Consider the following 24,396-nt stretch of genomic DNA (forward strand, 5'->3'; position numbering starts at 1 on the left):
GTGGTGACTAGATGAGTCTGTTTCCTCTTGCCTAAATGAAATTGTCTGCTCGCATTTAGGCATCTTATTGTCCTTGAAGAAAGAATGATGTCGCCCAGAAACCACCTGGCATACTTTTCAGTTGCTATGTCAAAATTCATACCAGGATCCCCTAAGGCGAATATGATGTTTGTTTTGTCCTTGTGGTAGTAGTCAGGGCTAGCCATGGCGCAGCTGCTTCATTTCAGGCTATGTATAACTGAACTGCAATTAAATGACACACAAGTCAATTTCACCACCGACAGCTATCAGGCTTGTATGGTTTACACAAAAAGGGGGAGAGAGATGTTGTGATGATAGAGTGCCGCTGTTATTAATGGCAGTAGATACCATGCCACTAAGGGGGACACTGAAGGAAGGGGCAAAAGTCCTTCTTGCCCACTAGTTGGATTAACCTGGCGGAGGACTGAGGGCAGCCAATAATTTGCGTGTCTCGATAAGATGGTTTTCTAAATTTTTTTCAGCTATTACCATTGTGGTGTGGGATGTATTTTGTAATAGAATGGGGCAAATCGTGTTTGCACTTTCCATTGCTGGCAAATTTTGGGGTTCAGTTGAGAAAATTCAATTTCTCACTGCCAACAACTGATCAAAGTGCTTGCTGGTAATGGCAAAGCTTTATCAAAGACAAATATAATTGAGCTTATAATTTTCAGACAAGTAAATTTTAATAGATTTTTGTGACACATTAGGTAAGACACCCTGATTATCAAAGAGGTGTTAGTAAAATGCAGGATTAGCTCGGAGTTGCAATGGCACATTTCATAACATTGCAAAAAAGGTACGAGTACCAGAGCACCTTAACTTTTGGCAAAGGTTCAAGGATGACAAAGACTTTTGCTCGAGAAAGATCAGTGAGTAAATGTAATTGAATAAAACTTTCGATGGACAAAGTGCAATCCTTCTCAGGTCAGCAGCATGTGGGGCATGTCCAGCAGTGCACGTGCAGCAGCGGCAGCAATCATGGTGGTGAGCACTGTGTCTGTAGCTGTGGAACAGTGATGCATAATCAAGTCCCTTGTGAAGGAGAACGTCAAAACAGCTGAGATTCAGTCAAAACAGCGTCAAAACAGCTGAGAGAAGCAGCTGAGGGGAAGAGTGTACAAATGGTGTAGACAATTTGGCAAAGGATGGGATATGGTGACAAATGAAGCATATGGACACGTTCGTCTGACTGCACTCATGCCAGTGAACATCGCAGGCATTGAGCAAGCCACTTTTGGGAACCAGCGAGTGACAGTTCGGGACATTGCAGCCCAGCGTAATATTAATGTCCGCAGTGTAAAGACACTGCCGGCGCTAATTCACATTCACGAGCACTTACTGTTCTGCAAAGTCTGTGCAGGATGGGTTCCCTGACACCTCACTTGTGACGAGAAGGGAGTGTGCATGGCAGTCTCTGAGCAGCTGCTGAACCACTTTCAATCCAAGGGGATGAATTGTTGCAATCAATCATCACCTGGATTTGACATCATTTCACTGCAGAGACAACAAGAAGCAGTATGGAATGGCGACATAAGGTCCCGCCGGCAAAGAAAAGCAAGATGCAGCCATCTGCTAGGATGTCCATGGGAACTGTCTTCTGGGACATGTGGACTTCTGGGCAAAGGGTCACGATTAAATGCCCAGTACTACTTCCACGTTGATTAAGAAAGGTGCTGTGTGAACACACTTCACAAGGAAAGCCCACAGATGTTGCCTGGAGGGATCATTCTTCTTCATGGCAACGCCCGGCCTCAATGGAAATGCGCTGGGTGGTTTTGCCCGATCCCTCTTACAACTCAGATTTAGCCCCAAGAAATTACCATTTGTTTGAGCCCCTTAAAGAGACGGTCTCGTACAGCCGGACTGATTCCGAAACCTAGCCAAAACTATATTCACGAGTACTGTGGACATACAGCCGTCAAAGTTTCATTCAGAATAACGAAGGAATTAAGAGGAATTTGTCAAAACGTGCCGTAATAGCAGATGACGAAACCTGCACTTCACTCTCATGCAACGTCACGCATGACATCGGCCTGCGGGTCAGTCGCCCATTGGCTGAGCGAAGAGCAAAGCAGGTGTTTGCAGTTGCCCCCGTTGCCATGGCAGTTGCAACTTGCAGAAGGATCGTGAGTTTCAGACATCCCCATAAGCTCCCTTTTGCTCTCGAAATGGGGATGCTCAGAGACAACATAAGAGCTGTAACCACAGACGTAGATCTCCTCGAGTCGAGGACTCCGTGCATTGACTGTGGGGCTTCCGAGGATGTGACTGTAATCGAATACATGGAAGCTAAGTCACATGTTTTCTTTCCGTGAATATTTACTGCATTTTTTAAATAAACACGCATTCCTTGTCACTGTGCACGTTGTGAGTGACACTTCATTTCAAAACATGATTAGTGTGCAAATGGGAGTGCAGGGGACGTGCGCGTAATATATGTTAGGCCAGAGCTGTAATGCGACCACGCGCGCGTGCTAATGATGGACTACTTCAGATTTGTGAATGGAGTTGGCCTGCGGCTTTTAACTTGCCTCTGAGGATTGACACAGCTGTTCTAACCAGCAAGCAGGCCACTTCTTAGGCCCCCTGTCCCCCACTTCTTCCTGCTGTCCTCTTTCCATCTTTCCACATCTGTATGCCGCTCATAGCACCAGTTGCTTTGTGGCACCAACACGGAACTTTAAAAAAAAAGCTACTTCTTCGAATATGTGTGAGAACGGAAAGAAATTTACTAGAGTTCCCACGGTCTCCAGACGCTTCTGAAAGTCGTCTGCTCACGCCAGTGCACTAGCGCGCGCAAAAACAAACAATTTCTGCATCCAATCACAGACTTTCCCGCAAGGCGACGTAGCCATTCTTATTGTTGCCAACGCAGATTACGGTATGCTGTGCAATCTTTATCAATTTAATTCATTTATTTAATAACCCTGACGTGCATTGTCTCGTAAATTCACAGTATTCTATTTTCAGCAAAGGGCAATCGAATGGTACACTTTATGAGAAAGGCAGTGGATATGAGACCGTCCCTTTAAAGAGCACATTGGAGCGCAGACGAAGCCTTCAAGAAAGATGTCCTGCAATGGCTACGACAGCAGCCCACTTCTTTCTATGCCAAAGGCATCAAAAAGTTGCCATAGTGATGGTAGCAGTGTCTAGATGCGCACAGTGGTTACTTTAAATAGATAAAACTGACGTAGTTTGGTGCTTCCTAAATTTTTCATTGTACTTAAAGAAATAAAAGTGTCTGCCAACCTTGAACGACTCTGGTAACCTATGGTGTCCAGGAGTTTCTGAAAAACATCTTCCAAACCTTTTTGTTACGCAGACAAGCTCTTTCTGGAGTATCGTCAACGTCTCCCGTTCCATCGAGAACCCTGGTTCCTGGTTGTGCTGGCGGCCTCTAGTATGGTGCTCATCATTCTCCTTATTGCGGTACTTTGTGTCAAGAGCAAGGCACATCGTTACAAAAAGGTACTTTCTTCATTTCTCTATGCATGATCATCTGTATGCCGAAGCTTACCAAAATCAATTAGTAAATTCCTTCCTCTGAGTAGCGTAAATTGCAGAAACTGAATCAACAGTTAGGACAAATACAACATTTAAGCCTACCAGTGCCCATGCAATGATCCAAGGGAGGCAGTTGACAAAAAGTCTGTGATTGTAGGTATCGAACCCACATCTCTCTAATTGTCATTCAAGAGTGTTACCATTACGCCAAGCAGACTGATACGTTGATGCAGGGATGGTGTCAGCGTGGTATAAAGATAGCACACCTGAACGCCAATCAAGGTGGTGTATGTTCAATTCGAACACCTGCACTCGCTGATAACTGCTGACAAAAAGTCAGCTGCTGCTCTTGGATCCTTCCTCTTGTATAGTAATGAGGGTTGTGTACAATAACAGTGGACATTCATGAGAAAGTAAGAACATGTTTGAGGTGCACAATCTGGTGAATTGCAATTTTTTATTTCTCTCTAGACAATGCAATTTCAGTGCAGGGTGCTTGTAAGCAGCCCATTTTCCTTGCAGTCATTTTCCATTATTATCTATGGGCTTGACCATCCTCTGTCAGATGAAGTCCTAGTTTCACCTCCCCCACTTTTTCATATACACCTGTAATGACAGGTTTATTATACAATAATCCAGTTACACTAGCGCTATTCCAATTTGCACAGAATGTCCGCACTCTCTGACATATCCACGCATGTCCTGTTCTCTATTCTGTTCTCACGTAACCCACGTACCATTCACTCCCCTTGCTCTTTCTCTCTCATGCACTTGCGATGTTGCGCTATCTGGTGTCCATGCCCCTTCCATTTCTGCCTTTTTAACCTAATTCTTTTTCTTGGCCTTGCCTGGCATTCTTTTTCTAGATGCTTCCACTAGGGGATTTGGCTTCCAGAGCTTACACGCTTACATGCTTTTTCAATAAAAATTATAGGAAGCAAGCGAGCTGGTGGCAGATATCCATAACGAAAACCTGAGACTAGTTTGTCTGCATCCTTTTTTATTTATTTTTCCCTAGTCTCGTGTTTTTGTTATGGATATGCTAATTTATTTTTATTTTTCACCTCCTCTCCTCTTATTATTCGTGTGACCACTGTTGTTGCGCGAATGACGAACAGCCGTCTCGTACAAAACCGAAACAGGAAGAAGTTTATTTCTCTAAGCCATCGCTTTAAATACTATTACCGCTGGCGTGGCGATAACAACACCACCCAGGATATAACATAGCGGGTAAGGATAAAGATACGGCAGGCGCGTAACAACATGAGATAAGAGATAACAGTCTCGCAATATCTATTATACAATCTATAAACAAGACCGCTACAACCACAATGTATGTTATAGAGTAGAATCTCGATGATACAATCACAGGTTATACTAATATTTTCTACAACCCTGAGAGAGTCTACTGTATACAGGTGCCCCCTCCTCATAATTTTTGTAATCTGATGAAATGCAGTCCCCCGCATGAAAGCTTGTACACCAAGAAACAGTAGTTTCAGTGTTCTTATCTTTTTATCAGTAATTTACTGTAGTAAGATAGGGTGGAGCAGATATTTCGTTGGTTTTTATCCATTACATACCTTTTAGAACAAAAACTTTTTAGAAAACTTTCACCGTCAGCAACATATAGCACAGCACACACAGAAAGTGCCCTTTTAAGATCAGTAACAAAGAGTTGTGCAACCATGAGGGTAAGCCCTGCAAGAATGTTTGTCCATACGCACTTGCCATGCCAGTTGTATAGCTTCACTGGTGAAAAAGAGGAGAGCAAAATCTATTGCCCTCACAAATCATGGTTTTGGTTCATGGCATGGTTCATGGTTCATAGCTTGGCTCTGAGGTGATACCGGGTTCATGGTCCGAACACAATGCGACTTTACAATAGATCAGCAAGATTAATGACCAATTACTGCAGAATATCCAATTTCTGTGTATACTATTTTGAGATAGCAGCACAAGCCTGAAAAAACCGGTTGTCAGTGTCAAAAACCACCCTGGTTGTCAGTGCAAGTTGCTGCTGTTTGACATAAGATGTGGCAGCACTCATTTTGACATGTTTGGGAATGTGATCTGTTTTCACAGATAGTCACTCTGTTTGCCAAAACTGGTAACTGTTTCTTTTTGTTACCACTGAAAAAGACACGTGAAAGGTGAATAAAAATGGAAACTCTAGTTCCACATTTCACTCCTGGAAATCACCACATTTTTCAACAAGACATCAAAGTTTTCAAGTTCACATCACGATCTCTTTGACCTTTTCCTCGCGCAGTGGCATAAGCATTGTGATGTGAAAGCATGAAACACAGCATGAAAACCTTAAAGTAGTCAAGATTGTTTGTTACGGTGTTCAATAGTATAACAATAACACCAACATTATGTAAAAATTCTCGTAAAATACGTGCAAACAAAACCTCTCAAACCATGCTCATTGCGTAGGTGCTTGTTCACTTAGAACTTCCCTAGCACATGCGTTAATCGATCCTATGAAAAAAACCTTACGATTGTATCTGAGATACCCTGCATCAACAAGGCACACCAGGTTAAGAGAAGAGAAGCAGCCAAATCTTGTATTTGTGTTATTGCCAGCGAGCATCAGAAATACTGGTATGATGCACTGACTACATGACCTGTGTATAAAGGCAAGAGCTGGATTAGCCTTGAGGAAGACTATGGACCTATTGGCAGCTTCATTAAAGACAATTATCCTGTTGCAAAAGCAGTGTGCACTTCATTATCCACCAGCAGTTATTGACAAACACATGGAAGAAATTAGACATTAATACTATATTGACAATTCAAAAACCTCAGTGGTTGTCCAATTATACAGTTGAGGTCAAGAGCTTTGTTATGTGCAGGCAGCCAATAGATTGAAGTTTGACCACGTCAGTTAAAATATTCTATTATATTGTGTAATTCAGGAGATGGAGGAAAACCTTGTCCAACGCCAGGAGAGTGATCCACTTGGTGAGGGTGAAGTGGCAGGATTTGGAACACCTGCAGGTAGCATGAGCAAGCGGAATGCCCGGCGGCCACCTTTGCGATCTCCCCCTCGACCCTCTCCTGCCAGCATCACTTACTCGGATGAGGAAGATGCCAAGGGGTATGATGATCACTGTGACAGCAGTAGCATCACGGAAAAACCTTCGGAAATTAGTTCTTCTGAGTCTCAGGTGAGGGACATATTGCAATATTTTGGGCTACAACGTGGAAACGGAGCCACGCATTTAGTTGCTTGCATAGGGCTTCTCAATGCCTTTAACATGTGCCAAAAGCTCAGCATGCGGCAAGTCTAAGCAACATGTACTCTGACGCCAAGTTGCTGGAGTCTTCAGCCGGGATCGAACCTGCAACCTTGGGATCAGTACATGTACACGCTACCAATGTATCCACCGAGGAGAATCAAGGGCAGGGTCACTTGAATTTTGCTTTTTAAATACAGTCGAGCCCGTTTATAACGATATTGACGGGAACGTGAAATCTGATCGTTATATCAGAGTATCGTTAGAAACGAGCTTTCGAGAAATTGCCGCTCGGGTTCGCGTAAACGAAGTAGATCGCCACAAGTAGAACGCCGCTGAACATGCACGTTTGTTGTGAGCGCAGAAGCATTTTATCTAGCTTTAAATTGATGCAGCTGTGCATCAAAAGCTTTTGATAACATAACCGCCGATACCGTGTGAGGCGCCGCACCTTTTGAGATTGACGACCTCATCCATTGCTCAACATCCAATGCCATAGTCATCATCATTCTCACGATCGGGACTGCGAGGTTCATCAGAATGTGCCTCCGCCACGGATAATCCGTCGACGCGTGTTTGAGTGGTGACACGCAACTGTCTGCCAATAGTTTTCGAAGCCGCGGCACTTCACAACGCGGTTTTGCACCAGTACGAAACACGTAGAGCGCATGTAACTTCGGGTCGATCCACGCGTCCTTGTCAAAAAGCGTCTCGGAACCGCGGACGCCATCGTAGCAAGCACGCAGCAAAAGAAGAGAAAAAGCTTGAAGACGAGAGAACGATGTGGAGAGGGAGCAACCTCCTCTACTTCTCGCGAGCTCCTTCCGAAGTCGCGTGCCTTGCAACGCACGCATCTAATCCCCGGCACTCATGTGCGGATAAACGCACTGCGTTCTCACTTTAGCGGGCACGGAGGCGAAGGCTCTTGAAAATGCCAATGTAGTTTGTTTTCAGTGAAATGGTGCAGTCTTGCTTTCTAATTTTCACGCGTTTTACTGGCCGCCGGGAGAATTCCGATCGCTATATACGAGCAAGCGCTTTCGCGGCGATCGTTATATCGATGTTTTGTTTACATGTAGTTCAATGGGAGAGCTGACGGGAACCAACAATTTGATCGCAATATCAAAGTTATCGTTCTATCGAAGATCATAATAAACGGGCTCGACTATAGCATTTTCTCTCGATAAATACGCTCGCTGTACCTAAAGTAATTACATGTTTGCATCAAGTAAGCTATGTTCTTTTGTGGAGTGTGAAAATGTTCTTGCTTTGCTGACCATAATTAGGGCCAGAAGTTTTCGGGTTTTACTCTTTTCCAAATTCGAGGGGCAAAAAATCGGGGAAATAAATTTGACCTCTGAAATCATGCAAATATCAGGTGTAATTTTTTGCACCGTACAGAAGTCTGAGAGAAGTTTTTGGGAAGTACCTTTTTCTAAATTCAGGGGGTAAAAATCGGGAGTTACCGATAGATAGTTAGTTAGGTATATTTAGATGGCTATATTCATGCAAATTCGGGTTACTGCTACTAGGATGCGCCTTTCAGCTCACTAACAAGAAGAGGTTTATTCACTAAGAAGACACGTACAGCACTGGGACTTCTTATATTAATGCAACACAAGCAGAAAATATTTCTAATTTCAATATTGTAATACCAGCAGAGGAAAGTGAAGAAAGCAACCAGCATCCAGAACAGTAATGATGTACAGGAAGTTCAACAGTGCAGCCTTCTTTAATATTCGCAAGCTTTCATGTAGTAGTCTACATTTCTTCAGGTGGAGAACGTCTGTACAAGTTGCACAGACATATACAAGGAAGGTCCCACGTGAACTGTAAATGGCGAGAGGGAAAAAGAGAGTGAGAGAATAAAAGAGAAAGGGGGAAATGTAGGTATGGCGTCACTATCTGTGACCCTGGATTACAGACGTAGTTTGGGGAATTTGGGCAAAGAGAGAAAATGGTCGAAGTGAACTGATAATCCTACAAAAGGTGTTCCAGCGAACTCAAGGTGACCAGTCGAGACTTGACCTAGGAGTACACTTCCTAAACAATGGGTGAAGGCAGCCTAACGAAGCAGCGATGGAGATAACGAAGACGAAAATGATGAATGCAACAAATGAATGAACTATATAATGCATAATGTAAAAACCCTGAGACTAGAGAACACGAAGGGACAGACACAACACGGAAGTCTCAAGTGTCTGTCCCTTCGTGTTCCCTAGTCTCGGGGATTTTACATTATGCATCATCTTCACCAGCTCGCTTGCTTCCTAGACATTTTTTCATTGAACTATATAAGTCTAGATAAATTGATAGAGGGGACCTAAACTTATGTTTGGGCCCTATGGGTGAAGAGATTTAAATTTGGATATCAGGTAGGACTCCCGATTTTTGTGCTTGATATCTGTATTAAAACCAGATTCCAATATGACAATTTTCAAATCAGTGTCTATATTACGATAAGGGAGATTGAAATGTACCGAAGCTGGAGATTGGCGCTTATTATGAGTGTCAAATTTATGTCCATAGAAATGCTCACGTATAGTGTTTGAGGTTTCCCCTACGCATTGAACATTGCATCTTATACAGGAAATTAGATAACAATTAAATTTAAAAATTTCTTTTAACTTATCGTCACTGTAGAATGTTGAGGTGCCTTTTAGGGATTGATTTGGCATTGGAGAGGGTTTTGTGGTATGTGGTAGCAAAGATTAAATCGTTATTGTCATTTTTAAGCTTGAGGATTAGTAGAGCATCTCTGTCAACAGATGAGGATTTGGTGAACGAATCATGTATAAGGTCGGTAGAGTATGTATCTTTTTTTTTTTTTTTTGAAAGCCAGAAGTCATCTCTTTAGCATGTTTAAAGAAGTCACCGCTTTCTGAGCAAACCCGTTTCAGGCGTTGAAATTGATGAGTTTCGTAAAAACACATACAGTAAACCCTCGTTATATCGAAGTCGACGGGACAGCAAAAAAATTCGATATAAGCGGTATTTCGATAAAACCGGAGACATTCACAAAACAGTAAATCCAGACCCAGGAAAACGTGAAAATGCGATGTCATTGCGACAATATTTTATTGACGTGCAAAAAACGCAGTCACCTGGGTTTGGCGCGTAGCCCCACTGCCGGCGAGGAGATGTTCTTCGAGTTTCCGCAGGCACGTCATCAGTTCATTATCACCGCCACTGCATTCCACCTTGTTGCGAATCGGACGCAAAATATTCCGTGTTTCCGCCGCCGTAGGTATTTCACGGGGTTCTTCTGACTCGTCGTCCGAAGTTCCATCGTCGATGTCCCGACGACTGACGATAATATCCATAATTTCGGCGTTCGTCACAGGACTGACAACGGGAACGTTTGCGTCCGCCCGCGCGAAGGTATCAAAATCATCTTCCACTTCTTGTCCTACAAGATCGTGCACTCTTCTGTACAGGCTCTCAGATTCCTCATCGTCTTGAAATTCAACTTCTTCAACTGACTGAGCCGCAACACGTGCACGACAAAAACCTTTTTAAACACTTCCACGGAGCTATCGTGCGTAAAAGACCAACACGTAGCAAATGAACCACGCAAAACAAAACCATCCAAGGGAGAACGGTGAATCATCTCACGTGCTAGGAGGGCCACATGACCGGTCCCTCTCTCTCCCCTTTCTCCCACCCATGTCAACGAACCGTCCTCGTGCGTCCTACTTTCCCACTCTTCGCTGTACGGAAGGAAAAGAGGTTGCATGAGTGATTGTGTTTGGAGAAAATAAGGAAAAAAACGGGTAATGCTGCTTTCGGGAATGTTTTGGGTGGCGACCAGCAGCCTACCGTCGGGCGTGCGCTTTGTAATATGCGGAGTTAGCTCCCCTCACACTTCAAATAATCTGGTTGTAAATACATGTAAATGCACGGGGATTTCACCGTACTTCGAATAAAGCGACTTCGATATAACGAGGGTTTACTGTAACTTCTAAAGCAGGGCGCTGTCGGCATTAAAATGGGTACTACCCCTTTTGGGTCCTTCAGTGGACACCTTTAGAGAAAGATCTGCCACCGAAGCGGGTCATTTGTTTCAGTAATGAATTTTTTTCAGTTTCGGTCTTTACTTTGGCATTCACCCCATGCCTTAGCAAGCATACTCTGTAAGACATACTCCATGTGCTCCTTTAGTGACTCCCTTGGTGAACTGAACTTCCTGAGAAGGTCACACATGAACGACTCTCATTTTATTTTCATTCATTCTGTTGCATGCACCAGTTTCACATTCTCCACAAATGTCGATACATATTGTTTCTTTGTTGTATGTTGAATATCTGAGTACACACACCAAGGATCATGAACAGATGATCGGTGTCTGTAAAGCCGCAATCAAGCTTTTCATGAAGTCAGCATGGAAAGACTTAGAGCTTTGGTTTCCAGTCATTGAGCTATGCAGCAGAATTATTGACTTTCCCCCCAACATTTATATATTTTATTTTTAACGTACTGCACCTGTATTGTACAAAAACGTTCAAACTCGACGGGATTCTAATTGCTCGTGCAATTTCAAAATTCTCTCTTTTTGTTTTACAGGGCTCAGACAGTGACAGCGATACGAAAGGGGACCCTCACTCCTTCGTGAATCATTATGCCAATGTGAATGATACACTTCGCCAGTCTTGGAAGAAACAGAACATTGCCAAACCTCCCAGTTACACAGATTCGGAACAAGACAGCGCAGCTGCAGTCAGCCTCAATGGTGGCAAGATTGTCCTCAACAACATGGCTGGCTCTCGTGCTCCTTTGCCTGGGTTTTCTTCCTTTGTCTGAGCTTCATGTACGAATGCATATCTACAAAGTGCCAATAACACATCTGCCTAGCAGAGTAGTTACTAATGGTGGCTGTGAGCTCTCAGTTTTAGGACGGAGAGTTGTCTCTCCTTGTTGCATACACAGAAACCCACCACTTCCTATGGTACTTGACCACTATTGATATTGCTCCTAATGCCAAAAACTGACTCAAGTTCTTCATTTCACAAATCCCATTGCACAGAAGCAGGATATGTGCAGACTTATGCTGCAACACAAACATTGTGCTGTATGTTGTGCATAGATGCAATATGTTGTCTTTGAAGATGTGCGCAGTTCAAAATGTTTCACACCCGTACAGGGGTGGTGCAACATCCTGAATTGAGGTGGACTCCAGATCCCAACTGGTGCCCCCTTCCATCCTCCACAGCCACTACCAATTCATGCCCGGGTCACAAAAAGGCAGAGGAAAAGGGTTTATGGCATTTTACTCACATGCAGCACCTGAGATAACACTTTGGTGTAGCACCTCTACGGGAATTTTGATTTTGTGCCCCCTTCACAAATTCAGGTGGTCTACAGTAACCCCCCCCCCCTCTGTACCCATACATACAATTGCTATCTCATTGGCACAGTGATAATGTCAAGTGTGTTTCAGGGCTCACTGCAATCTGAGAAAATGAGAGAGAATGAAATTCTGCAGCACATGCAAGCTGCTGCGCAACACAGTGTTAAAAATTACGATTAAAAATACTTCAGTTTCAAATGGATAATAGTATCATGGCCACTGCACGGAAAAGTGATTTGGGACTTATGTTGTGCTGCAGTCATTAGGGACCAAGGAAGTGTGCCTTGATATTTGTATTGCCAGCAGCAGAACTTTAATTGCTATATTTGCTCCTGTAATTAGCGCACGTTTTTTTTTTTTTTTCTTTACCTCAGAACGTGTTGCCATAGATGGGAGGCATTAGTTACACAAAGAAAAAGTTAGATCTCTTGACTCAATGTACATTCAACTACCCTTCTCTTCTAAAGTATTCTGCAAAGGCATCTTCGTTGTTGCAATCTGTACCTTTCTGTATGAGGTCACTTTTGCTCTGTCTACCACCGAAGGAATTCCACGTATTTTAAAGTATTTGACGATGGTACCAGAAGGAAGCTTGAACTCTGAACAAATGCGGTCACAAATGGTCTTGTGACAGCCTTCTTGTTTTCACAGTTTCCACGGTAGCCATCCATTCCATGTACAGTTGTTGAATGTTCTGTCAGAAGTGCTTGTTAATGAAGGCATTGAGCAATTGGCCAGTTCTCCCAGTATCCCTGCAGATTAAGTATGGCATTTATCCCACTTTCAAACCAGTGTGGCTAAGTGTCCTCGACTCTCTACTCTCGAAGCTCTACTGTCACTATCTGTCTGTCAAGAAAGGAAAGTGACATGCAAAACAAGCGTGTATATGTAAAAAATCTGCAGGGCACTATTCCATTACTCATTCTCGTTGCTGGCACAGTTAAATTCTGCGGTTAAAATGCGTGTCACGTTACACTGCTGTGGCTGGAACCGATGCGATATGCGCCACTGCTGTTAGACTCGTGGCTCATTAAATATGCGAGGAAAAATAAAGGGCGCTAAAGAAATTTGGGCACTCAAGTTGGGGGCGCATTAATTATGCTAGCGTGAGAATTGTGCGTAACATTGCTGGAAAACTGAATTTGCATGGTGTCATGTCTCTTGCTTTGCCTGGTAACAAATAATAGTCTCTGTACCCATTATATTGTACATATCATGTGATCTTAAAGGGTAGTCTTTCATTGTATTTATTATTCATTTAGGAATTCATTATGAAATTTGCTAGTACTGAGCCAGTTGTCACAGGCTGTGCAAGGAAGAACACTGAGCCATTGTACTGTGTCCTCTTAATGATGTGCTCTGCGAGCATCATCTGTCACTGGCTGCTATCATTCCTCTTTTTCTTTCTATTTGGATATGTTATACACTTATTTGTTTGTGTGTTCATTCCCAGGGCAGTTTTATCTGCATTGCTCTGTATTGGAAGACTGTCAGACTTCTATTGAAGTGCATTATCATTAAAGTGTCAGTCTGGGACCCAACTAAATAAATAAATAAAACTAAACTAAATAAGACAGCTGTTCCATTCTTCCTTATGATGCTACAGATCACTGTACGAAATATTAGGGCAAACTGTTTTCATAATTCTTTGTCGCCACTGGAGTCTCTCCCGTGAAGTCATTGTCAGCATTGTCTTTGGTCTGTGTAGCAACAGATTTGAAATAGAAGCTTGCAAAAAAAAAAAAGCGAAAAAAATTCCAGCAATTCCAAGAACAATCCTCGCTAAACGTGTATCGGTTTCAACTGTGACATCTCCAAGCATGTGGTGCAAATATTTTCTCTCACAGGAGACACAACCAAATGTAAGTATGTTTTTCATGTTTACCTTCAATAGTGGGGATTTGTTGAATGAAATCAGCATCTGCACGTACCCAAAAGCTGAGTTCCACTCAAATTTTATAAAGAGTGGAACGCTACAGAGAACTAGTTTTTTTCCGCAAGACTAAGCAACTAAGAAAGCAATAAGAAAAGTGCTCTGTAGCACACTCTATAGTAGAACCTCGTTAATTCGAAGTCGTCTGGACGGCGAAAAAATTTCGAATTCAGCGAACCTGGGCACATTGTGTGAAGGAAAATATATTTATTTGCCGAAGAACTCACTTGCTGAAACAAATCCTGAAACAAAGCACAGTTGTGCTGCTGTTACGGATTATGCGAAACGCGTTTTGGCTTGCTTTTGCTTCAGGCCATGCTTCAGGCCTTCGTTGAGAAGGTTGCGCGTTGCGCCTCGTCATTGGCGACTGGGACTGGGACAGGGAAGTGCAATGGTGCAATCACGTGGTTACTATGGCAGGATGGCAGGTAGCGGTCGCAGGTCGTTGCGTAGTTGCGTAGGTTGGAACGGTTGGAACCGGTAAGCTTTTGCAAAGAAAAAAAAATAAAGGTGTTATACGTAAGTTTTCATAGAAAACACACTATATTTAATTTTGTACCAGAATTCGGGATGTCTTAAATACGCAAATAGCGTTGTGTTTGTAGTGGCTCTATTGTTAAAAGTGAACCGTGGTTGCCGTGCTCGAAAGTTCGACTACTAATACCTGCTAATACCGCCAATACTGCGGCCGCTACGGCGTACTGCTATTGATGAGCGAGCCCAAGAGCGAGCCCCACTGATCCTACAGCCAGGCCTCCACAGCTCCCCGCATTTGCGGCAGTAGAAAAATAAAATCACGTCACAGTCACGTGGTATTACATCGTCAGGCATCATGACGGATGCCCATTGGCCAAAGGAGGATGCGCGCTCCGGGATTGGTTGATAAAGTTTCGAAATATCTGACAGCTCACTTTTCGCGGGCAGTCTGGGCAGTCGGCCAGGCGGGCAGCTCCAAGCAAGGTCGCTGCGTCTCCGCGGCTCGCCGATGTCGGTTGACCACAACGACCAAAGAGGAAGTGTACGCGCGGGTTTGTTCGTGAGCTATAGTGACTCTGGACATGTACTGATCTCCGATAAAGTGTCAACCTTCGGACATTCTTGCCGGGTCGGAACTGGAATGCTTGGTGAGCTGACGCCTGAGGAACACTTTCGAGCGCTGTCGCATTTTCAAATACAGTGACAAAGAAGAGAGTGTTCGTACGACAAAAGTATTTCCCGTGACTGTGTGACCTACGGTGCATCGCCAAAATGAGAAAACGATGCTCATCTGTGAAACGCACGCACTCGTGGACTTCGCTCGCCCCCAGAAGTAGACTGTATGTGTGCTTTGCAAGTTCGAACTTGGTTTGGTTACTGTCTATTCAAGGAACGAAACGTCCTGTACGCACGGTGAATATATGAGTCAAACATTTGAGTTTATACGTTGCATCAATAAATATGTATTTCGCCTATCAAAAATGTCTTAGTTATTTTGGAATAACGGGCGCCAGGTATGAAAACCAGTAGAAGTCAATGGCAGCCAGCCAGGGCCGGCCGAAAGCCGAGCCAAACTGAGAGGTTGCTGATTGGTTGGCTGCTAGGCATCACGACGCATTTTCATTGGTCGTATGTCCAGTGTTGCCTGAATTATCTCAAACTATGGGCTCTATGGGGAGCTGTGGGCGCCTGCTACAGCTCTGCCATGTGTGCAGGAGATGCGTGCGAGCTGAAGGAATACGGTTCTCCGGTGTTCTTTTTCCGCGATTACCTTGGGAGAATGGAATTGTGTAATGATTTAATGTTTTGCGTCCGGGTTTTCCTTCGTTGTGCTGCCTGCTCACAAAATTGATACTGAAAATCTACAGCGCAAGATGTCTGGTAAACGCAAAGCAGATATATCGGCACGGATTCATTCCGGTAAGTGGTTAGGAGCACGTATGCAGTGGGTTGCATGAGTAGAGCAATTTCAAATGGTAGGAGTTTCACATGCTTGAGTTCACTTCAGAACCAATACAAAGGGATAAATAGACCTCTTCCATTGACTCTGACCCTCTGACAAGATGTGCCTGGTATATAGCTGTGCATTCGTTGGTAAATCATTAAAAGTTGCTGTCCTCTAACTCACAATTTAATTGCAAATGTCCCAATTTTGTATGAGCTGTGATGTTCAAACTGCAGGCTGTTGAACCAACGCTCTCTCTCTGTGACACGAAATACAGGGTTCGCCAAGATAAACTTCGGGGTCTGTAACGAAGATAAAACAAATAAGAACAGTGTCGGGAAGCTAAAGTAGATGTTAGAGGACGCATTATGCCCCAAAATTTTATGTCGATACTGCCATTTGATCGGTTCCTCTGCGGACAAATCGTGAAAATTAGAAAACCGCCGCTGCCTAGTCGGCTATACCTGTATTTCAGCCCCTTTCCGTCAGATGGCGAAACGGTCGAACGCGGCGTTGCAGACGACATTGAAATCTGAACAAGTGTAACTGAATGCAGAATCGTACTTTGCAACGCCGCGTTTGACCGTTTCGCCATGTGACGGAAAGAAGCTGAAACACAGGTATAGCCGTTTAGGCAGAGGCGATTTTTTAATTTTCACGATTTACCCGCAGAGAAACAGACCAAGCGGCATTATCGACATAAAATTTTGGGGCATAATACGTCTTCTAACATCTACTTTGGCTTTCTGACACTGTTCTAATTTGTTTTATCTTCGGTACAAACCCCGAAGTTTATCTTGGCGAACCCTGTATATCTCGTTAGGATACTGGGTTATGGGATGGCGAGGCTCGCTTGTAGTTCTCAGCTGCGTTCTCGCATTTAAAGGGACGGTCTCGTATCCCCTGCCCCTTTCATAAAGTGTACCATTCTATTGCCCTTTGTTGAAAATGGAATACTGCTAATTTACCCGACAAAACACGCCACAGTTATTAAATAACCGAATTAAATTGATAAAGACTGCAGAGCTAGCCGCGATCTGTGTTGGCAACAATAAGAACGGCTACGTGGCTACGTCGCACTGCGGGTAAGTCCGTGATAGGACACAGAAATCGTCTGCTTTTGCGCGCGCTAGTGCATCGGCGTGAGCAGACGACTTTCAGAAGTTACTGGGCACCACGGCAACTCTCGTACATTTTCTTTTAGTTCTCAGGTGAAAAACGCGCATTCTAAGTAGTGGCAAGCATGGTGGTTCAGAACAACTATGTTAATCCTCAGAGACAAGTTAAAAGTCGCAGGACTACCCCATCCACAATCACAAATCTGAAGTCGCCGGCCATCGGCGCGCGCGGTCGCATTACAGCTCCGACCAAAAATATATTACGCGTGCTTCCATTACACTCCCCGTTGTACACTGATCATGCTTCGAAATGAAGTGTCGCTGACGACGTCCATGGAGAAGGAGTACGTGTTTATTTAAAAACCGCATTAAATACTCGCGGAAAGAAAACACGTGTCTTAGCTTCCACGTATCTGATTGTGCACTACATTATGGGAGACCCCACAGTCAATGCTGGGACTACATTATCCGCTCGCGGAGGTATATGCCCGAGTGTCCCCATTTCGAGAGCAAAGGGGATTACTCAACCCAAGGTGCTTCTGCAAGTTACAATTACCATGACAACGACGACGCACCCGCAGGGCGACGTCATACGTGACGTATGCATGAGAGAAGCGCAGCTTTCGTCATCTGCTCTTACGGCACGTTTTGCAAATTCCTCGAAAACGTCTTGGTTATTCTGAATGAAACTTTTACGGTTGTATGTGTACAGTACTCGTGAAACTAGTTTTGGCTAAGTTTTGGAATGGCCCCGGCTGTACAAGACCGTCCCTTTAACAAGTGGACTCTCAGCACCCAGTCCCCCCCTTCTCAATTGCACAAACTACTAACCTTTCAGTACTACACTTTGCGTGCCCTTAGAAGGAGACTTCGCAAGGATTCGAAAAAAAAAATAGTTGAGCATCATACCGAACACTAACCACTCTGTCGATACCGAATACAACATTCGCATTCGTTTTGCGTGAGTAATAATTCGTAAATGATGACAACAGCCATAGTTCGAGGTAACAAATAAGGTAAGGTAATAAGTTCATTGCATTTTTTCCCATAAAACGTGATATTCAATTGGTGACAGTATTCTATTTAGGAAGTAAGAACCACTGCCATTGAAATGAAGCTGAACCATTGTGCGCCCACAGGGAGTAAGATGCAAAGCGTTCGAATAGACCTCTACCAGAGAAACGTAGTCACGACATTGGTAGACAGACTGATACCGAAACAAATCGGAAGGAGAGGGCTGGGTTCCATGAACGGACACTTGTTCGCTACCTCCCATTGAAAGAAAAGTAGCACCGAAGGTTGCATCCCTTCCAGGGACCATCGTAATACCCTCAAGACCGTGGCTTTTTTGTTCACCTCTAGCTTCGAGCGCAAGTTCAATTCTACCAAATTTGTGGCGCTGTCGAACACTATGACGTCATTTGTTTACAAACAGGGAGAGGTCTATTGTTGAACATAAACGAAAACGATCTAAGCGTGTTGCACTCCTCCGCAGGCTACTCAAGGTCTAACACGACTGCTCATGTGCGCTGCACATGTGTAATGCGATTTTGTGTCCGAAGTAACTTGGAAGTAACTTGTTCTTTTTTGTAAGTAACTCAGTAACTGCGAGTTACATTTCAGGCTGAAGAACTTCATTATTAACTTAGTTCCATTTTTCACACGGTAACTTAACTCGTAACAAGTTCTTTTTGATGGGTAACTTCTCAATCTATGACAATAGCAAACTGAAATGCGAATCAACAGGGTAGGGTCCCACCAAGGAACGATGGTTCCGCTTTACACAGTACGATGGGCCACCACAATCATCTTTGTTAATTAAAACAAAGTTTTGTTGTTGAATTGAAATTTTGCACCAACTTTTCTCCACATAGTATGGTGTAATTCTACCATCTAGAACTACGGGTGAGACAGTGCACCTAAATAGGAAATACAAAATAATAGAATAACAAGTAATAGACAGCACGTAAAAGAAACTGTTTGTCGCTGTAGCAGACGCTTGCAAGGAGCTAATAAAAGTGCTCGGATGTGCTGATGTCACGCACACCAGAGCGAGCTGGGAGAGTTTACTACTGCTGTGTGCACTGTTGGAAAGTAATTTTCTCAGGAAGTGCATGCTTCCTAGAGGGAATATTTTATGTGACTGTTCCTGAAGTTAGTACACTCTCATAACGAAGTGAAAAAAAAAAGTATAAGTTTCAGGTGAATCCCTTAAAGGAGAGCAGAAGTCATTTTTAACGCCCTGTTTTCCTCCTATAAAACTGTTACGTAGGCCAGTAAGATGCACCATGAGAAGATATTCACATCACAGAGTCATAATTATCGCAGAAATTGAATTTAAAGTACACCGCAAAAGTGTGCAACGGTGGTAGAGAGCAGTACGAGGCTGTGATCTGGGTGCGACCTTGCGCTGACCATGACAGAGTCTGCGCTCGCTGATTGGTTCAGAGAAATTTTGTCTGCTACTTGGCTGTTCTCTGCTTCTCAGCTGTTCGGGGCTCTGAAAAAGCATTGCTCCTTCTATCTCCAATTCTCTGGGGGAACTTGCTAACCTGGTTTACGGCAGCAAAGGGACAGGGCACTGATGCCCACTGACCAGCGAACCAGAATGCGTGTACCCTGTAACGTTATCAGTGACGTTGCATCATGCTTCTCCTCCTTGTTATACCCGGAGTGGCTACTTAACGGTGAACGCACGGACCTATGTTTATGTGAGTTTCTTTTTCTGGGAAACAAATCGCACACATCAAAACCTTTCGTGCTATTCGGTACATTGGCACCCACACTTTCATCAGACGTCTTAATCTGAAAATTTTTTCGATGGCCCTCTGTACTCCCTTAAGGTGGTCACCACCACCTTAAAGTAGCACACAAGTCATTTTTAACACCCAGTTTTCTTCTTATAAAACTGTTAAGTTTGCCAGTAAGATGCACCATGCGAAGTAATTTACACCACTGAGTCATAATTATCGCAGAAATTGAATTTAAAATACGGCGCAAAAAGCGACCGTGCGCAACGGTGGTGAAGAGCAGTACCAGCCTGTGATCTGCCTGGAACCTCGCGCTGACGCTATAAGGAGAACGCTCGCTGATTGGCCTAGAAAAATGTTGTCTGCTACTCCGCTGTCGTCTGCTACTCGGCTGTTCGGGGTTCTGATAAAGCCTTTCTCCTTGCTCGGTAATGCTTCGGCCGCTCCTTCTATCCCCAATTCTCCGGGAAAACTGGCAAAACAGGTTTACGGCGGCAAAGGGACAATGCGCTGACCCCCACTGATCGGCAAACCAGAACGAGTCTCCTTATGCCGTCATCGGTGACGTGCCATCATACCTCCTCATCCTCGTTATAGCTGGAGTGGCGAGTTAAGGGTGAAGGCGCGGTGCTATGTTTATGTGAGTTTTTTTCTGGGAAACAAATTGCACACATCAAAACCTTTCACGCTATTCGGTATAATGACACACACACTTTCATCAGATGTCTTAATCTGAAATTTTTTTGGATGGCCCTCTGTACTCCTTTAAGCACTTCAGTGCCTGGGCGGTCTGAAAAGTGCTATGAGTAGGGCCCGGGACTTTATGCAAATGCATATTTTTTTTTGTAGACGTCTCTGAGAGTGTCCTGATGCTTCCCTACATGTTTTCAAGTACGGAGAGCACGAAAAAATGTGCTCCGTAATGCATATATTTGCATATTTTTACCAAATTCGTAAAAGTGCATATGACAGCGCATATGAAAGTGCCTATCTGCGTGTCTTTGAGCATATTTACGTGTTTCTACTACATATTTTCTGCTCTGGTGTGCATTCCCAGGTTTCCTGCCAGGTTGAGCTCTGATACGCTCACTTTTAGGAGAGCTTATGGACACGCAGGCTGTATCGCAGCTGCATGATTAACCTGGAGCGCCTCTGGTTTTAAACAGACTGGTGGTGATGCAAAGGCTGCTAACGTTTCACCACAACGCTTTTTTTAACAGCAGCTCGCTGCTTGCTTCTGAGCTGTTAAGCTGAATTGCGCAATGGCAGGCGACATTACGACGCCACTCCAGGGGTTGGATGCAGCAGCGCGTCCCCCTTTCCCATTCACTTTTCTTGTTCATTCAACAAAGGTCGGACGCGTGCACGTAGAATATGAAAGAGTTCTCGTCTCTTGGTTTGTGCCTGTGTAAAGTGCGGCAATACTGAAAACAACAGCTTCATGTCTGAGGCAGTTGGCAGCTGAGTTCAAAGGCACATTCAAGAGGGACGGATCTGTCTTGTTTTGCGTGGCATGCGAGAAAGCTGTAAACGCTGACAGACGTTTTCTCGTTCATCAGCACTCGAAGGCAGTGGAGCACCAAGAGGCCAGTCAACGAAAGTCAGGTTGCATGCAGCAACTTGTGGACCAGAGTGCACTTTCTATGTCCAAATGTTATAATTTTGTGATGGACCTTTGTAGGGGCATTCTGTGCTGCAAATATTCCCGTTTGGAAAATCTGGAAAATGCTAAGCTACGCGTATTTCTTGAGAAGTTCACATGCCGGCAAATCCCTCACGAGTCGACAATACGAAAAGGCTACCTGCATCGTTGCTATCAGGCTACCCTACAAAACGATTGAGAATATGAAGTCACATCAAGTGTGAATATCCATAGATTAAATAACAGACTCTGCAGGATGCTGCATAGCCTCTGTTGTCGTCGGACCACTTGGGCTGGACACATGTGAAAAGAACTACGTACAAACAGTTGAGGAGCTTCCAAAGGCCATTCGTTCGAAAGCTCTTCATAGACTGTGTTCAGATGCTCAACGTACTGGGGATGCAAATCCCCAGGCGTTTTCAAGCTGCATCATGGCAGCTTTTTGGCAGCTGTCTGGGACCACCGCCATCTCTTGATGGAAACGAAAAAAAAACAAAAAAAAACTCGCTGCTTTTTGTTACAGATGCAGGTCCTTACATGGTGAAGGCTGGTGCCGCTCTTCGTGTCCTATGCCCAAAAATTGTTCATGTCACCTGCACAGCTCACGCGCTACAGAGAGTTGCTGAGGAAGTTTGTGACTGTTTCTGAATAGTTCATGACCTCATATCGAACACCAAGAAAGTGTTTGCAAAGAGTCCCATGCACGAGCAGCTCTTTAAGGATTTGGCACCAGATGTGGTTTTGTCTCCTCAGCCTGTGCTGACCAGATGAGGCACGTGGATTGAAGCAGCAAAATATTATGCCGCAAATTTTGAAATCTTGCATCGAGTGGTCGGCGAGCTAAAAAAAGGGCTCCGCAAGCACTCGTTCGGCACAGCGACTTTTTGTAGACTTTAGCGTGAAAAATGGCTTAGCAGCTATTGAAGCTAATTCCTCGTTCCTTCCCACTTCCATCACAAAGTTGATAAACTCTGCGAACTTGACTCTCATGGAGGCTTTGGACGTCGTTTGGGACGTGTAAGAATCCCTACAATGGGCTCGAGGTGCATGTGCATCTGTTGAAACAAAACTTGAAGCTGTGCTTGACAAAAATAAGGGGCTGAAACTTGCAGTCCATGGGCACCATTCTTGAAGGCAAAGAAAGAACAAGACTCTGAAGTTCTGTCTGCATATAGTGCAGATGAACTAGCTCATTTCAAGTTCGCAATAAATGAAATGAAATGAAATGAAATCCTTCCATATGAAAAGTAGAGGTAGCGGAGAAAGAGTCCACTGCTACCCATATTTTTAGCGGAAATATTTTTCAGTTACCAATTTTAAATGTAGCCTGACCGCTACTCTGCTACTAAAAAAAGTTGAGAATGCGGTATTTGCGCCACTATGTACGACACTGGTTTGACCCTACTTGGGACAAAAATCTGTCACTGTCGGATACGCGGATTGTCGTACTGACGAGGTGGATTTACGTGACAGTGAAACATATCCCAACAAAAACGGTCATAGAGCGAGTATGTGAGACTATCGCAGGTCATACTAATGGGGTTTCACTGCACGTTGGTTTGATGTACGTTGTTTGATATTGCAATGCAGCCTTTCTTTTCTTTCAGGGAAGAAAGTCTGTCGCCAGCATGTGTCATCTTTTAACAGTGCAGGAGGGGCCAAAGAGAGAGACGTCCAAAGAAAGGTCAGTTGTACATCAAATTGGATAATGTAGTGCACAGCGTGTTAAGTGTGCTAAAACAGTGCAATGCTGCGGAGTCCATTCTGCTGAATATGGTGTTTTGCCTATTAAAATGAGAGCTCTTGGGAAGTACTAATTGAGTTACAAGTAACTACAGTAATGTTTACTGAGAAAGTAACTAGCAACTGTGGCTAATTACTTTCAGGTAAAATCGTGTAGATACAGGCAGACTGGTGGAGAAACTCCATATAGTGAAGAAGCCTGAACGTGGGCGAAAAACACAGAGGAGACACGAACACAACAGCTCAAACCAGCAACTAATGTTTAATTTCCAACACAGCAAGAGAAATGTACAACGTGTGTTAGCACTGCGTCCATTGACATTCACCCCGCTTTTGACTGTATTCATCGACTAGCTTACTTTCTCTGACCTCAATTCTTCTGGCCTTCCTTGAAGGAAGAAGGAGGGAAGGTGGAAGGGCTCCAAAGGAGAAGGAAGTTGCTTCTCCTTTGGAGCCCTTCCACTTCCCTCCTCCTTTCCCACGCACTAAGTGTAACTCCCCCACCATATCGTAACCCCACCAGCAGTGTACTCTACCCAATTGTTGGTGGTGATGGGGTGAATTAAATAATTAGTCCCCACTCAATGTATATTTCTCTTGTTGTGTTGGAAATTAAGCATTAGTTGCTGGTTTGAGCTGTTGTGTTGGTCTCCCCCTCAGTGTTTTTTTGCCCACGCTCAGGCTTCTCCACTATATATACGTACTAATTACTTTGTAGCGGCACGCGATATTAAACGGCAGCTCAGCCAGTTCTGCTCTGGCTATCAACTAGAACAGCTGTTGTCCGTCGTTATTCTAGCTGAGCCAACAACTTTTCCTCAGAGAGCAACTGGGCAATACTGGCAACTAGTTACATTCCTTCATATCTAGCTACAATACATAATTCCGTTCCTTCTCTCAAATTTCTGAGACTATTTATGCTTCCTTTCACCACTTCTTGACTCACATAACTGTCCGCTGATCTGAAGAAACAAGTACGTATTTGGTAAGGGATGGAGAAACACTGTTCAGAAACAACTGCGACAATGATTAGTTTGTTTTTCGAAGGCCTCAATATGACATCTGTAACTGAAGAGTGAAGATAACTGAGAGGTGGATATGAAGCAGTCGAAGCACAGTAATACTTATTTGTTTTATTCTCAGGTAACTAAGTAACTTTCCTATGATAA

At 44.0% G+C, this 24,396-nt stretch overlaps 2 protein-coding genes across 4 annotated transcripts in view; both read left to right on the forward strand.

The window, feature by feature from the left end:
• Positions 1-13,694, forward strand: part of LOC135391523 (protein sidekick-like) — a 177,372-nt gene extending 163,678 nt beyond the window's left edge. For both annotated transcript variants that reach the window (XM_064621796.1, XM_064621795.1), the window contains 3 exons: positions 3,350-3,495; positions 6,453-6,704; positions 11,337-13,694. In XM_064621796.1, coding sequence (XP_064477866.1) covers positions 3,350-3,495; positions 6,453-6,704; positions 11,337-11,573 — 635 coding nt within the window. In that variant the 3' untranslated portion in view covers positions 11,574-13,694. The remainder of the gene's footprint in view (positions 1-3,349; positions 3,496-6,452; positions 6,705-11,336) is intronic.
• A 2,013-nt stretch (positions 13,695-15,707) lies between these two features.
• The window catches only part of LOC135391524 (speckle targeted PIP5K1A-regulated poly(A) polymerase-like), a 50,673-nt gene continuing 41,984 nt past the window's right edge, over positions 15,708-24,396 (forward strand). For both annotated transcript variants that reach the window (XM_064621799.1, XM_064621797.1), the window contains exons 1-2: positions 15,708-15,949; positions 23,092-23,168. In XM_064621799.1, coding sequence (XP_064477869.1) covers positions 15,904-15,949; positions 23,092-23,168 — 123 coding nt within the window. In that variant the 5' untranslated portion in view covers positions 15,708-15,903. The remainder of the gene's footprint in view (positions 15,950-23,091; positions 23,169-24,396) is intronic.

Source organism: Ornithodoros turicata, chromosome 4 (genome assembly GCF_037126465.1).
Source record: "Ornithodoros turicata isolate Travis chromosome 4, ASM3712646v1, whole genome shotgun sequence".
NCBI lineage: Eukaryota > Metazoa > Arthropoda > Arachnida > Ixodida > Argasidae > Ornithodoros > Ornithodoros turicata.